Source organism: Perca fluviatilis, chromosome 5 (assembly GCF_010015445.1).
Source record: "Perca fluviatilis chromosome 5, GENO_Pfluv_1.0, whole genome shotgun sequence".
Classification (NCBI taxonomy): domain Eukaryota; kingdom Metazoa; phylum Chordata; class Actinopteri; order Perciformes; family Percidae; genus Perca; species Perca fluviatilis.
The window spans coordinates 14,806,967-14,819,637 of NC_053116.1; the positions used below are offsets into that span (position 1 = coordinate 14,806,967).

The following is a 12,671-nucleotide window of genomic DNA, read 5'->3' on the forward strand; positions in this document are numbered from 1 at the left end:
AAATATCCAAATATCCATCCATCCATCCAAATATCCATCCATCCATGATGTACAGACAAGAAGGAAAAGACAAATGGTGAGAATGAGGCTTCTTACCTTCAATGTTCTTAGCCATGTCATAGTTGAGGACCATGGAGACGTCATGGATATCGATACCTCGACCAGCAACGTCGGTGGCCACCAGGATATCTTTGGCTCCTGCCTTGAGGTTGGAGAGCGCAAACTCTCTCTGCTCCTGGCCTTTGCCACCGTGCAGCGTGCAAGCATTGTACTGAGTGAAGAAAAGACAACTGAGGTTATATTTTGAACGCTAACACAATGTTGTTTAGCAGGTTTAGCAACATTAATTAGCACTAAACACGAAGTACAGCTGAGGCTCACGGGAATGTCGCTAGTTTTGCAGGTATTTAGTATCAGACAATATAACAACATTAGAAAATGTGACCGTGTTTGTACCAATCGTCATCTTCAATCTCATTTGATTGTTGCTTATTTAGTGGACACGAACATTCAACGTTGTGAAGAAAAACGTAGCGTAAAGTTTTCAGGTGATAAAAGACATTTTGGACCCACTGGTCCAGTCCAGTGACTTACCCCCATCTTCTCCAGAGACTTAGCCAGCACGTCACAACCCTTCTTCTGGTTGACGAAGATGATGATGGGAGGCTCGAAGCCACGCGACAACACCTCCAGCAGCTTCTTCCTGCACCACACACAATCCAAAACCACTCAGTAAGACACCTTGACATAAACAAACGAGATATTTGATTTTGACAGTTGTATTTATACGTTTGTGTCCGTCTCACCTCTTCTCTCCCTCTGACATTAGCAACACCTTCTGTTCGACTCTCTCGTGAGGTTTGCCAGCAGAGCCAATGTACACCACAGCAGGACGTCTCAAGTAGCTCCTGGCCAGTCTCTCTACAGCTGCAGGCATAGTGGCTGTGAACATGACCGTCTGAAAAGGTGCAAAAAAATGTTTTTAAATAAAAGCATGAAAACACAAATAACGTGTGAGAGCAGCTGGCACCTACAAAACAGTCTCGTTTATAATTCACATTTGACCGATAAACATACTTGTCTGTATTTATGTTTTCCAGATTCAAAGTTCAGCATCATTTTCTCAGGGTCCTCTGCTTCGTCGGTGTCTGGTTTCTGATTGGTCACTGGGATGTACTCCAGAATCTTCTGGACGTCGGGCTCGAAGCCCATGTCAATCATACGATCTGCCTCATCGAGGACCACATAGGTGCAGCGGCCCAGAACCAGGTACCGGTTCTCCAGCACATCGATCAGTCGGCCGGGGGTGGCGATCACAATCTGTTAGAGAAGGAAAACACAGCTGGTGAATATGTGCGTTTTGCGTACGAAGCACTGTTACCTTATGACATTAGACACTTTTAGACATTAGAAAACAGTCTGTTTGTTTACATTGTCTGAAATTGTTTTTGTTAAAAAGGTCTGGTAAGCCAAATAAACAGCTGCTAAGAATCACACCAACCAAAACATATCCTACCACATATTTTCCTCCATTTTTAGGCCTTTATTTGTTTACATTTTGGCAAATGTGTACCATTAAAAAGGTATATGGAATTATCCATTAGCAGTTCTTGTATAGCTGGATAACTTCCAAACGTGATGATTATCAGGCAAGATCTGAAGTGTCTTTTTTCTATGATTTCTAGTCAGATTTATGGTATTTTAATTAAAAATAAAAAGAAAAAAAAAAAAAAGAAGGAAATATAAGTATTTTTTTTTTAATTTTTTTTTTTTTTTTTTATTATTAATTATAAAATTTTATATTAAATTTAAAAATTTTTAAAAAAAAAAAAAATTATAAAATAAAACAAAAGCAAAAGCCGCAAAAAGGGGCGGACCCCCCCCGCCGCCACCCCTTTTTTTCCGCCTCTATTTTTATTTATGTTTTTTATTTACTTTGCTTTTTTTTTTTTTTTTTTTTTTTTTTTTTTTTTTTTTCTTTTTTTTACTTTTTTTTTTTTTTTTTTGTTGTTTTTTTGTTTTTTTTTTTTTTTTTTTTTTTTTTTTTTTTTTTTTTTTTTTTTTTGGTTTTTTTTTTTTTTTTTTGGGGGTTTTTAGCAGACGGGGCGGGGGAGAAAAAATTTAGAAACAATAATTATAAATTTTTTTTTTTTTTTTTTTATAAAAAAAAAGCATAAAAATATATGCGTGTGTGGGGCTTTTTGTTTTTTTTTTTTCCAGTGTTGCCCTTAGTGAAAATGAGTTTGACTTTAGACACTTAGATTATCTAGTTACTGTTTCAGTGGCATTTCCCCACACAGGTGTAAATACTAAATGTTTCACCTCACAGCCCATTCTGAGACGGAAGCCCTGGTCCTCTCTGGAGATTCCTCCAATCACAGCCACTGTGCGGATGCCAAGCGGTTTACCAAACTTTATGGTCTCCTCTTCAATCTGCTGCGCCAACTCACGAGTCGGAGCCAGGATCACAGCATAAGGACCCTGGTCTGAGTCTTCAATCCTGCATGTACAGCCAAGAGAGCAGAGAAACGTCACAGACAGTTACGTCAGTAAAAAAAATGCCAACGGAAAAATGCAGCGGGACATTGTTAGTTGGTTTACTGGAGATGATTTGAGCATGGGCTGTTACCTGTCAATCTTTGGCAGGGTGGTGATCCAGACAAGCAGTGGAATCAGGAAAGCAGCTGTTTTACCGCTACCTGTTTCGGCCACACCAATGATGTCACGGTTCTGTAAACCAATAGGAATGGCTTGCCTCTGAATAGGTGTCGGATCCTGGAATTTAAGAGAGAAAAGTAATTATCAGTGATTCAATTTAAATGAACCAGTGAAAAAAAAGTGAGGATATATCACTTTGTAGGTCAATTAGAAGAAAATAGAAAATTAAATTAACTAACTATTACAATCATGAGCTTTTTACCTAACTCTGTGCACAACTGGAACTAAAATAACAGCTTTATTGGCTTGTGAAAGTTAAAAAAAACACATATTCCTCTTATGAAAACTTCAACATGGAGTCTCAGTGCGCCGACCTTGTAACCACACTTTTCGATGACCTCCAGGATGTGATCGGGCATTGAATACTCCTTCCAGTTCCTGATGGGGTTCGGGATCTTTCCTCCCTTGGTGGTGATGCTGTAGTCCTCTCTAAAGATTCGCCAGTCTCTGTCCGTCATCTCATCCAGCTTCTTCTGAGACCAATGTCTGTCGTCCCAGCGCTGCTTCGCTTCCTTCTTACGCATCTTCTTCAGTCTTGTCCTGAGAAGAGAGAAGAAAGATACTGTCATCAAGTTGTTGAGCCAGTACCAATTGTGTCTACTTTATGTGTCTGACAAACATTTTTCATTGCATAAACACATTTTTAGACAGATTTTCTAGTCAGTTTTTTATTTTTAGGTTTTTTTAGTTGCTTTTTAAAAACCACCAGTATCCTCTTTAAAACCACAAACAGACCTGATCATCTCTATTTTACTCACTCTTCCTGCTCCTTCTCTTCCAGCGTGCGCCTTCTCTCCATTAGGTCACCATAGAAATGTGACTGGTCTCTTTTCTGCTGCTTCAAGTCGATGCCCGCGATGAAGCCTCGTCCGTACAGCTGCACGTGGTGCTTTTCTTTGTAACTGAGACAGATTGTGAACATGTTGTTCAGACTGGTACACATTCTGACAAAACAAAAAACCTGCTTCAATTCGAGAGTGATACAACGTGTTCATGTTTACTCACATTGGGTTGTAATCGACTGAGGTGTCTTCAGAAGCGTCCCACTCGAACACAAATTTCCTGTCGTTCAGGTGACGAGTTCTCCGGCGTTTCTTGAGCCCACCCAGGTAACGCTCCTGTCAAGATCAGATATTTAATTTAGTTCATTACATCATTCAAGTTTGATCATGTTTTAGAAGGTCAACATTTTTTAGTTTGCGATGCTTGAATACCAAAACTTAACAGGTTAACTACAAATAACAGTCAAGTCACTTTTTTTTTTTTTTTTTTTATATATATATATATATATATATATATATATATATATATATATATATTCAGTTAAGTCAGTTAGGACAAAGAACACGTTACATTGTTGGCTTCATCTGTATAAGTGATGGCTTTTCAGGCAGAGGTGTCCGTTACATAAATCTTTGTTACGGTTCTATTCAAGGATGAAAAGAGCCACAACACTAATTTGATATTTGGTACCTGCTGGTACCGAGAACAGCAGTGACTTGATGTGTATTTTGCCGTTGAAGCATTTACAAGGACATTGCTCCGGACAGGATTTACTGTAAATTACAAAACGACCAGTGATTTGGCAGTCAGAATGGGGCTTCAGACTTTATGCAACATTTAAAATTGCCAGTCACAGCCGTCATTCATCTGCTCTACGCAATTTCTCATGAGACTAACCTTGATGGCGTGGAGTTCTTTGCTTTTATCTTTCTCCTCTCTGAGCTTTTGTCTTCCATCATCGTCTTCATTCCCGTTGTTTTCTCTCTCCATTCGCTCTCTTCGCTCTCGTCTCTCTCTTTCCTGGGGGTCCTCTGTAAACACACAGTCTCAGTTATGATCATTAAGCTTTCATAAACAGCATGCAGTACTGAATGAGCCAGAGGCTGATACACACCCATCATTTTTCTCCCCATGTCCTGGAACATCCTTCTCTTCTTCCTCTCATCTTCCAATAATCTCCTCCTTTCCTCCGTCTGTTGCTCCCTCCGTTTTAGAGCCTCTGCTTCTCGCTCTGTCTTGGAGAGGAACTTGGGCTAAAAAGAAGAAAAAAAAGAAGTAAGGAAAAGATCTTCTCCGGTTTAAAAAGAAAAGTCAAATGTGAACCTCAGGAAACTTCTCACCTTTGCCTCTGCTTCCTCTTCTGCCTTCTTCTTGGCGAGAAGCTCTTCCAAAGATAAAGGTTGGACCTGGACAGAAGCAACACAGGTCAAACACGCAAAATAACAACCTAAGAAATGATGTAACGCTATGAAAGATTCAGCCAAACCAGATTTGTACCTTTTCTTTTTTCTTTTTTTCATCTTCTTCCTCTTCTGTTTTTATATCCCTCTCTCTCTTTGATTTGGCATCCTTTGACTTGGGTGAGAGACTTCTACAATGGAAAGTTAATTTTGAACAGATGTAATCAACCTCTTTCAAAGTAACAATCACTCTTTTGCTTATTTGATAATTTCAACAAACAAAATGTTCATTGTAACCTAACCTACTCATACACATCCAATGACCCAAAAGGAGTCACAAAAAGAAACAGCTTATATTAACTGACACAAATACAAATAACATAAATACAAAAGGTTCGCCATTTGACTGACGTAGTAGGTTTGGCACTTCTGCATTACCAAGTGCCGAGTCGAATATACGAGAACTGTCAGTTTACCAGTTATAATTACAACTTAGCCATTGGCATGAATGTTGTTTACAAGTTGGAAACTGGTAATTACAATAACTCTGATATAACTTGAACGCAGCATAAATGTGAATGATTATACAGTTGTTTGAGAATCTTTAGAGTTGTGGCAAAAACATCTTTTTGCCCGAAGAATGTGAATCAACATTCACATGTGATCCTTCTCCATCTCACAAAGCGGTGTATTTCAGCATTCACATACCTGGATCTCTTACTGCGATCTTTATCACGTCGATGACCTTCTCTGTCCTTACGGCCCCTCTCTCTGTCCTTATCTCTGTCACGCTCCTTGTCTCTATCCTTGTCTTTCATGCGTCGGTCTCTGTCATTATAATACAAATCATATACAGTACAATGTTTAATTTCAACAACAGACAAACTGAAGGTTAGTTATGCAACAACAAAAATAAGACAAATGCTGTGTGTGTAATTATGCAGAAACAATAACAATTAGAACTCTAATATATTGTTAAAGACAGGGCTGCGCTCTTGCATTTTAGTTACCTTTCTGCAGACTTGGAGCGATTTCGTTCACGAGAACGATTGCGCTTGCGTGTAGGCGAGAGTTTACGTTCTCGTGAACGGCTGCGTTTCCTCTCTCTGTCTTTGGACCCTGAGGATTCAGCATCCTTCTTATCTGTGGAGTCGGCTGCCATCTGTAAACAGAAAGAGCCTGTTGTTACTGTTAAAATCAGTTATTGAACATTCACTTGGGTAGGTTTTTGATAAGGAAATGTACTACTACTACTTTTGAAAGGACATTAATTAATGAACAGCCTACAGTTACACTGTTATTACATCGCAAGGTAGACATTACATTTAAATTTGCTTTAACAGTTTTTCCTCACAAGGTAATATAGCATATTTGAGTAAACCTTATAGATAAGACACTACGAAGTAAACACCTAAAAAGTAACCAGGTGGATAATTGAGAGCAAATCATAAAAATCTAAATATGCAACACAAAACATTACAGGCATGGCCACTAACCATATGCCAACTACATCTTTCTTTGACATGAATTGCTGAATGAGTTTTAGCATGTTTTACATAATTTTATAATATAAAATTTGTATTTAGTTTTTCTGTTACTTTACGGCAAAACAAATTTCACCTTGGGGACAATAAAACTTAAATTAAAGATGCAAATTTGAAGTTGAATTTTGTCTAGCAAGTGCTGTTTGTATACAATAGACAACACAGTCTTTCAAATACAAAATAAATGAGAAATATTGAATGAATACAAGGTTTAAGACCCATGCATGTCAGCTCTTATCCATAAGGTTGTTGGCTTATCCGCTTCATTTTGCATTACTGTTAATGTAGCTAATTATCCTGAGAGTATCTGACTAAGTCCTCCGCTAAAAGATTCAGGCTTATTTTAGTATCATATCAAAGGTTACCATCAATGTTAAGAACACCTAACGTGTCACAACAGACGTAAACAATGAGATCAAACGTTAACGTTACGTTTACTCTGCAAAATGAATGCAGATAGTGCGAACCAGCTAGCTAGCTAGCTAGCTAGCTAGCTTCTGACGTTAGCTAACAACTAAACGTTAGAAAAAAGGCAAACTATCTTCAATAAACTTCCTAAACATGCAACACTGAAACATAACTCAAGTCAAACGTTTACACGTTATAAACACAACAGGGGAAATGTGAAGCGCACTACATTTAAAACTTACCTTAATAATTTGTCCACAAAACACTTCGTTGCGATTTATGTACGCTTCAAGAAGACGCCATATCGCTCGACACGAGCGAACGCCAGCAAGGGTTTGTGGGAGTCGTAGTACTGAGAGTTCCTCACAAGGTGCAGCAAACGACTGTTTATACTACATTTTCAATGGATGACATTTCCCAGCAAAGTATGGTTGTCAGGGCCCCGATTGTTTGGCACATGAACACCTAAAGCGCCTGATCAGAAAAGAAAAACTTGTCTGTATGCCATTTTAGGCACAAGGTGGCAACCGTGTTACAAGTTAGCACAACACTGATTTTTGTTAAATTAAATCTAGAAGAATTTGATAGTACATGATAGGTCTAGATTTTTACAAATTGTTTGTACTATGTTAGGCTTTTAAACACTGTTGGTGCATTTTACAGTTTAAAGTATGGATAACGTAACGTTGTGCTTTAGGTTTAAGGATGATTTTTTTCTTTACCTTTCGCGGTTTAAGTCTAAAGTAACTGCATTACTCAAGCTTAGTCAATTCAAATCCCCACTCCCCTTTCTCCTGTAGTAGCCTATATCTATCTATCTATCTATCTATCTATCTATCTATCTATCTATCTATCTATCTATCTATCTATCTATATATCTATATATCTAGCTATCTAGCTATTTGTCATATAACAACAATAAGAAGAGAAGAATTAATAGCACTTATGTTGAAAGACTGAAACTTTAAAACAATGAAAATTGTGAAATGCAATCATAAGAAAATGATTAAAATGCCCATCAGTCCATTGTTGACCATTGACTATAGTGCAGCCATGAAATAGCTCTTCTATTCAGTATGATTTAAAATCACTATCCTCTGCAGAGACCAGACCGTTTTTTCTCTAATCTAATCTGTCCTCTGGTGTGTACATGTTCCTGAAGACAGATAAAAGATATATATGCCTGACGATAGTTTGGATTGGCCCGATGCTGATTCATATTCAAGACTGGCCTTTTCATCCATGGGGAGATCAAGAGAGATTCATGGAGCCCTTTTGAAGGTGAAACTGTTTCAGTAAAAACAGATCAAAGTTGATGGTATAAAAAAAGAAAAAGAAAAACACAAAGGAGAAAGATACAGGGGAAGAAAACAATAGACTGGTAAGACAGTAAAAGTCAGATTTGTATTTTTTATACTGCACTGTGGTCATTAGCATTTCGTTGTTTTCCCTTATAACATTTTTGGTTAAAAGTCTGAGGATGAAAGCTGCATAAGAAATGAATTTCAATCAATCAATAAATCAATCAGACTTTATTTGTACAGCACTTATATAAAATGTAACACAAAGTGCTTCACAGACACCACACAAAGCGATAATGAATATGAATCCCCTATGCCTCATACAGTAATTACTATGCATACTTTGCAAAGGGCTATCTTTAAGGTTTCAGGGATACTCTCAGCACTGGTGTAACTAATGACATTAACAATGGCTCTGTTCCATTTAGGTGTCCAAGTAAGCCATGTCAGTGAACCAGCATGCATAATACCATGGCCCTGAAAGTTGAACACCTAAATGTCATGCAGCCACGATTAATGTTATTCATTACACCTGTGCTTTTATTAATATTGCATGCCAAAATCTCAGCCATGAAGGGTTAATTCTGTGAATCCTTTGTTAATTTTTTTCTTAATTTCACTGGATAAACGTTAAACTGATAAACTGTCATTGCAGATAAAGCACAGGTGTTACTAATAACATTAACAATGCCTTCGCTCTATTCAAGTGTCCCAGTAAGCCTTGACAGTGTGACAGTGAGCCAGCATGCATAATCCCAGGACCCTGAAACAGAAGCAGCTAAATGGAATTCAGCCATTATCTCTTTTTATTATTTAGATCTGTTGCTTTTCCTACTGTGACGCTGTGAAAATGTCTTTTGTGAAAACATCCTATAAGCAAAGGCAGGCAGAACAGAACTGTAGGCAAATGCAAGGAGTATGGGCTCGATATATACTCGCATTAATTTGGTAAACAAGGAGCAGGAGTGCAGGCAGGTAATTAGTCAATTGATGAGTAGATGGGAGAACTCAGTGCAGATAACTGGTGGGTTAAAGATTGTAATGAGAAGCATAATCAGATGTAGATGAGAGGATGAGGCCATCATGACACTTCGTCGCTGATTAGTCATGTTTTTTATGTTTTCATAATATATCAGTACAGTGCCCGTTCAAAATGTGCCTGTCAGAATGGGCTGATTGCTTGGCCTCTGATATTGCTTGCAGCTTTCTGCAAAACCATTGTACCCCGAAATAACTTACATAAGGCCCCCAAAGCACCAACCCAACTGTATACAGATACTTTCTTACTTGTACTTCTGAAGAAAACATAGTACTTGACACATTGTGTTACTGTTACAGTGCATATTCAGATTTTACTTACAAAATATCACAATTAAAATATGATGCAATAATATTATATCCAGCATTATATTGGAATTGAAAGCTCCATCTTGAACAGACATTAAGTCAATGCATTTACATTGTGCTGATAATGCTGCTCTTTGACTCTTCACTTAGGTGCTGTAATGTGTGCATGTATGTCATGTAAGTATATGGTGCTAACTCTCTCTTACAGAACTAGTAATGTATAACGGTAAAAAGGAGAGTTCTCTGCGTTTCTGCAGACCACAACAATCCGGTGCAACCAAGGCAGGACACAACAGTATAAAATGCAACACAGATGTCTTCTTACTTAATACTTAATACTACTTAATAGTTTAGATGTAACCTTACATCGAAATGTTAGTCACTGTTATGCACCTTAAGAAATAAGACTATTAAGTAAGAAGACATCTGTGTTGCAGTGGCAATTTTTTTTGTTATTTTAGTAATGTATAACATTTGTACAGAGGTAGCAGTTAACAGTAAACAAAATACAGACACATTGTTCATTAATATAGTGTAAAAAGTGAATTAATTACCATATTCTTATAGATTTATTATTATTCATTCATCACAACTAAAGAATGAATCATGAAAGTGTTGATTTATATCATTTTGCCAGCAGTTTTAGGTAAATGCACCGGAAATATCAAGGCGGTGTTATTTCTACTTAGTGCCCATGACATTTTGTGTCTCTGCCAAGTGCTGACATAAGTCACTCACACACAAACTTCACTCTTGCCATGACTATGTGTTTGCCATTAGGAGGTTGTGTTATACTTGAACAACACTTACCTCTAGCTAGTTATGCATAGACTGAAGATTTAGTACACCAGTTGAATCTCAAAAATATGCTTATTAGCATTACTCTCATTTACCTTTTGCTTTATTTTTGCTGTTTCTAATTTAAGCAGAGGTACAGTGACAAAAAGCAGGAAGATGAGGAGAGACAGGACATGAGATAAACCCATGCAGGCACAATTAACTGAAGATTTATGACTACTTTGTTATTTATCTTCAAATTGATGTGTCATTAATGTGCGTGTGGAGAACATTTAGGATTAAAAGCAAAGGAAAATAACAGATCATTTCTGTAAACAGGCAAAAAAAATAAAATTTTACCCCCCTTTTGAATGCATTTCTTTACCATGGCTCTACATGTTTTGTTTGTTTCACGGCCAGTTAATGATTCTTCAGGTCAGGAAGCTGGACTGCATTGGGTTTATAACGTGGATATTTGCAGTTTTGAAGCCAGACGGACTTGCTGGGGTCTCATGATTGGATTGCAAAGATATGAGTGTGATTAGCTATTATCCAGATGTGCACATTGCATGTCTGACTGTAACTCTCTCCCTCCAACTCCTATCTACAGTCGACCCCCAACCCAAGCACCTCATGTGCCCCAGCCTTTGCTCCCTTCCCCCCATATTCCCCAATGCCAGGCATGATTGTCTAATTAAACCGCTAGAAGAGCATTGACTCATGACATGCCCTCAGGGTGTGCCACACGGGGCACGTAGGCATGAAGAGGGGGGTTAGATCTGGTGAAGGTGAGCAGTGTGGGTAAATAGGGGTTTCTGGGGGTGTCATAATATGCCGGATGAGGGGAGGGGGGTGAGATAGTTATACCAGGGGAGCCCATTTACCTCTAGCAGGGACACAAGGGGTCTTATCATTCCAGCAGACCTGAGCTGAGCGCCGGTGTGTGTGTTGAACCTGGCTCACCTCGCTGCACTTGGGGAACGAGAAAATATGCAGAGCGGATAAGATAAACTGCTTAGTATACACAGCACACACTGACACACATTCATACACCAATTCACATGTACATCGTCACGCATGGATGCCCTTAGCTGCAAATACAGTACCAACAGAAAAACACACGAACAGGCACAATTGTAGTACTAACACCCAAACGAGACAAAGGAACTTGGTTGAATGTATTTACAGCATTACAGCATTTATTTTTTAATCACAGATGAAGCGTCATATCTATTGAATATTTGATTTGGTTTTCAGGGCACTATGCACTGTATGCAAATGTTAATACAGCTTAACATGGTTAATATTAATGAGTCAGTCCTCAGGGTTCAGGGCTATAGAAAGGCTGTGGCGTCTGCTGTCTGGTGATGTCTGTGTGCCTCATTGAGTCGCCCAAAGCACAGACATACACAGGCTGAGAGCTGCTGTCATATTACAACAGCTTTGGACTGAGCAATAAGACAGAGATGGACAGATTGATTGAAAGAAACTTTACTTCAATAAATCTGGTATAGTCAGAGAAATTCAGCTTTGATTTTTGTTATTTTGGTGCCGGTTCTGGCTGCTATAGTCTGGCCTTGAGAGACACGACACATTTGAAAAGCTAAATAAGATGTTTAAAGGAATAGTTCTACATTTTTGGAAATATGCTTATTTGTTTTCTTACCTAGAGTTAGATGAGCAGCACAATCTTGTATCTGTCCAGTAAATAGTTAGCTTGGCTAAGAATAAAGACTTGAGACTAGAGGGATGCAGCTAGCCTGCTCTGTCCAAAGGAAAAGAAATCCTATCTGTAAGCTCACTAATCAACACACTAGCTCATGAGCAAAGAAATAGTCAGGCACATAATCCCCTGTACCACAACTTGTCTTTTACACTTTGCTTTTCGAATAGGATTAAAATACAAGATATAATGTGTTAGTTTGTGAGCTTTAGAGGTGCTGGTAGTTTACCTCCGGACAGAGCCATTCTAGCTGTGCCACTCCTTTACAATTTTTTGCTAAGCTAATCAGCTGCTGGCCGTAGCCTTATATAAACCGTAAACGTGAGTGGTATCAATCTTCTCATCTTATTCTCTGCAAGAAAGCAAAAACATGGACAGTATTTCCCAAAATGTCAAACAATTGCTTTACAGTACATTGATTATGCACACAGCGGGAACATTTTTACAAAAACAATATGTGGGAAGACATCATAGTGGCCACGTCTGCTGGACAGAACCACAGAGAGGCCAATGCCCTAATGGGACACTGGAGAATGTCACTCCTCACCCAGCTGAGCCTTTGACATACAACCCCATTTTCCATCCAGAGACAGGAGTTATGACACTGTCAGAGCAGCTGTGGCAAAGCTCACTGTTATAGTGCCTTGGGGGGGTGTTCAGTGTGCTCGGG

General features: G+C 38.5%; 1 protein-coding gene across 1 annotated transcript in view; it reads right to left on the reverse strand.

The window, feature by feature from the left end:
* Positions 1-7,241, reverse strand: part of ddx23 (DEAD (Asp-Glu-Ala-Asp) box polypeptide 23) — a 9,103-nt gene extending 1,862 nt beyond the window's left edge. The window contains exons 1-16 of the mRNA XM_039800515.1: positions 7,096-7,241; positions 5,912-6,063; positions 5,610-5,729; positions 4,999-5,092; positions 4,842-4,907; positions 4,616-4,754; positions 4,399-4,532; positions 3,724-3,836; positions 3,477-3,620; positions 3,033-3,258; positions 2,630-2,775; positions 2,323-2,500; positions 1,078-1,320; positions 807-958; positions 595-703; positions 97-271 (exon numbers count right to left, since the gene is read on the reverse strand). Coding sequence (XP_039656449.1) covers positions 97-271; positions 595-703; positions 807-958; positions 1,078-1,320; positions 2,323-2,500; positions 2,630-2,775; positions 3,033-3,258; positions 3,477-3,620; positions 3,724-3,836; positions 4,399-4,532; positions 4,616-4,754; positions 4,842-4,907; positions 4,999-5,092; positions 5,610-5,729; positions 5,912-6,063 — 2,191 coding nt within the window. The 5' untranslated portion in view covers positions 7,096-7,241. The remainder of the gene's footprint in view (positions 1-96; positions 272-594; positions 704-806; positions 959-1,077; positions 1,321-2,322; positions 2,501-2,629; positions 2,776-3,032; positions 3,259-3,476; positions 3,621-3,723; positions 3,837-4,398; positions 4,533-4,615; positions 4,755-4,841; positions 4,908-4,998; positions 5,093-5,609; positions 5,730-5,911; positions 6,064-7,095) is intronic.
* Positions 7,242-12,671: the final 5,430 nt, after the last annotated feature.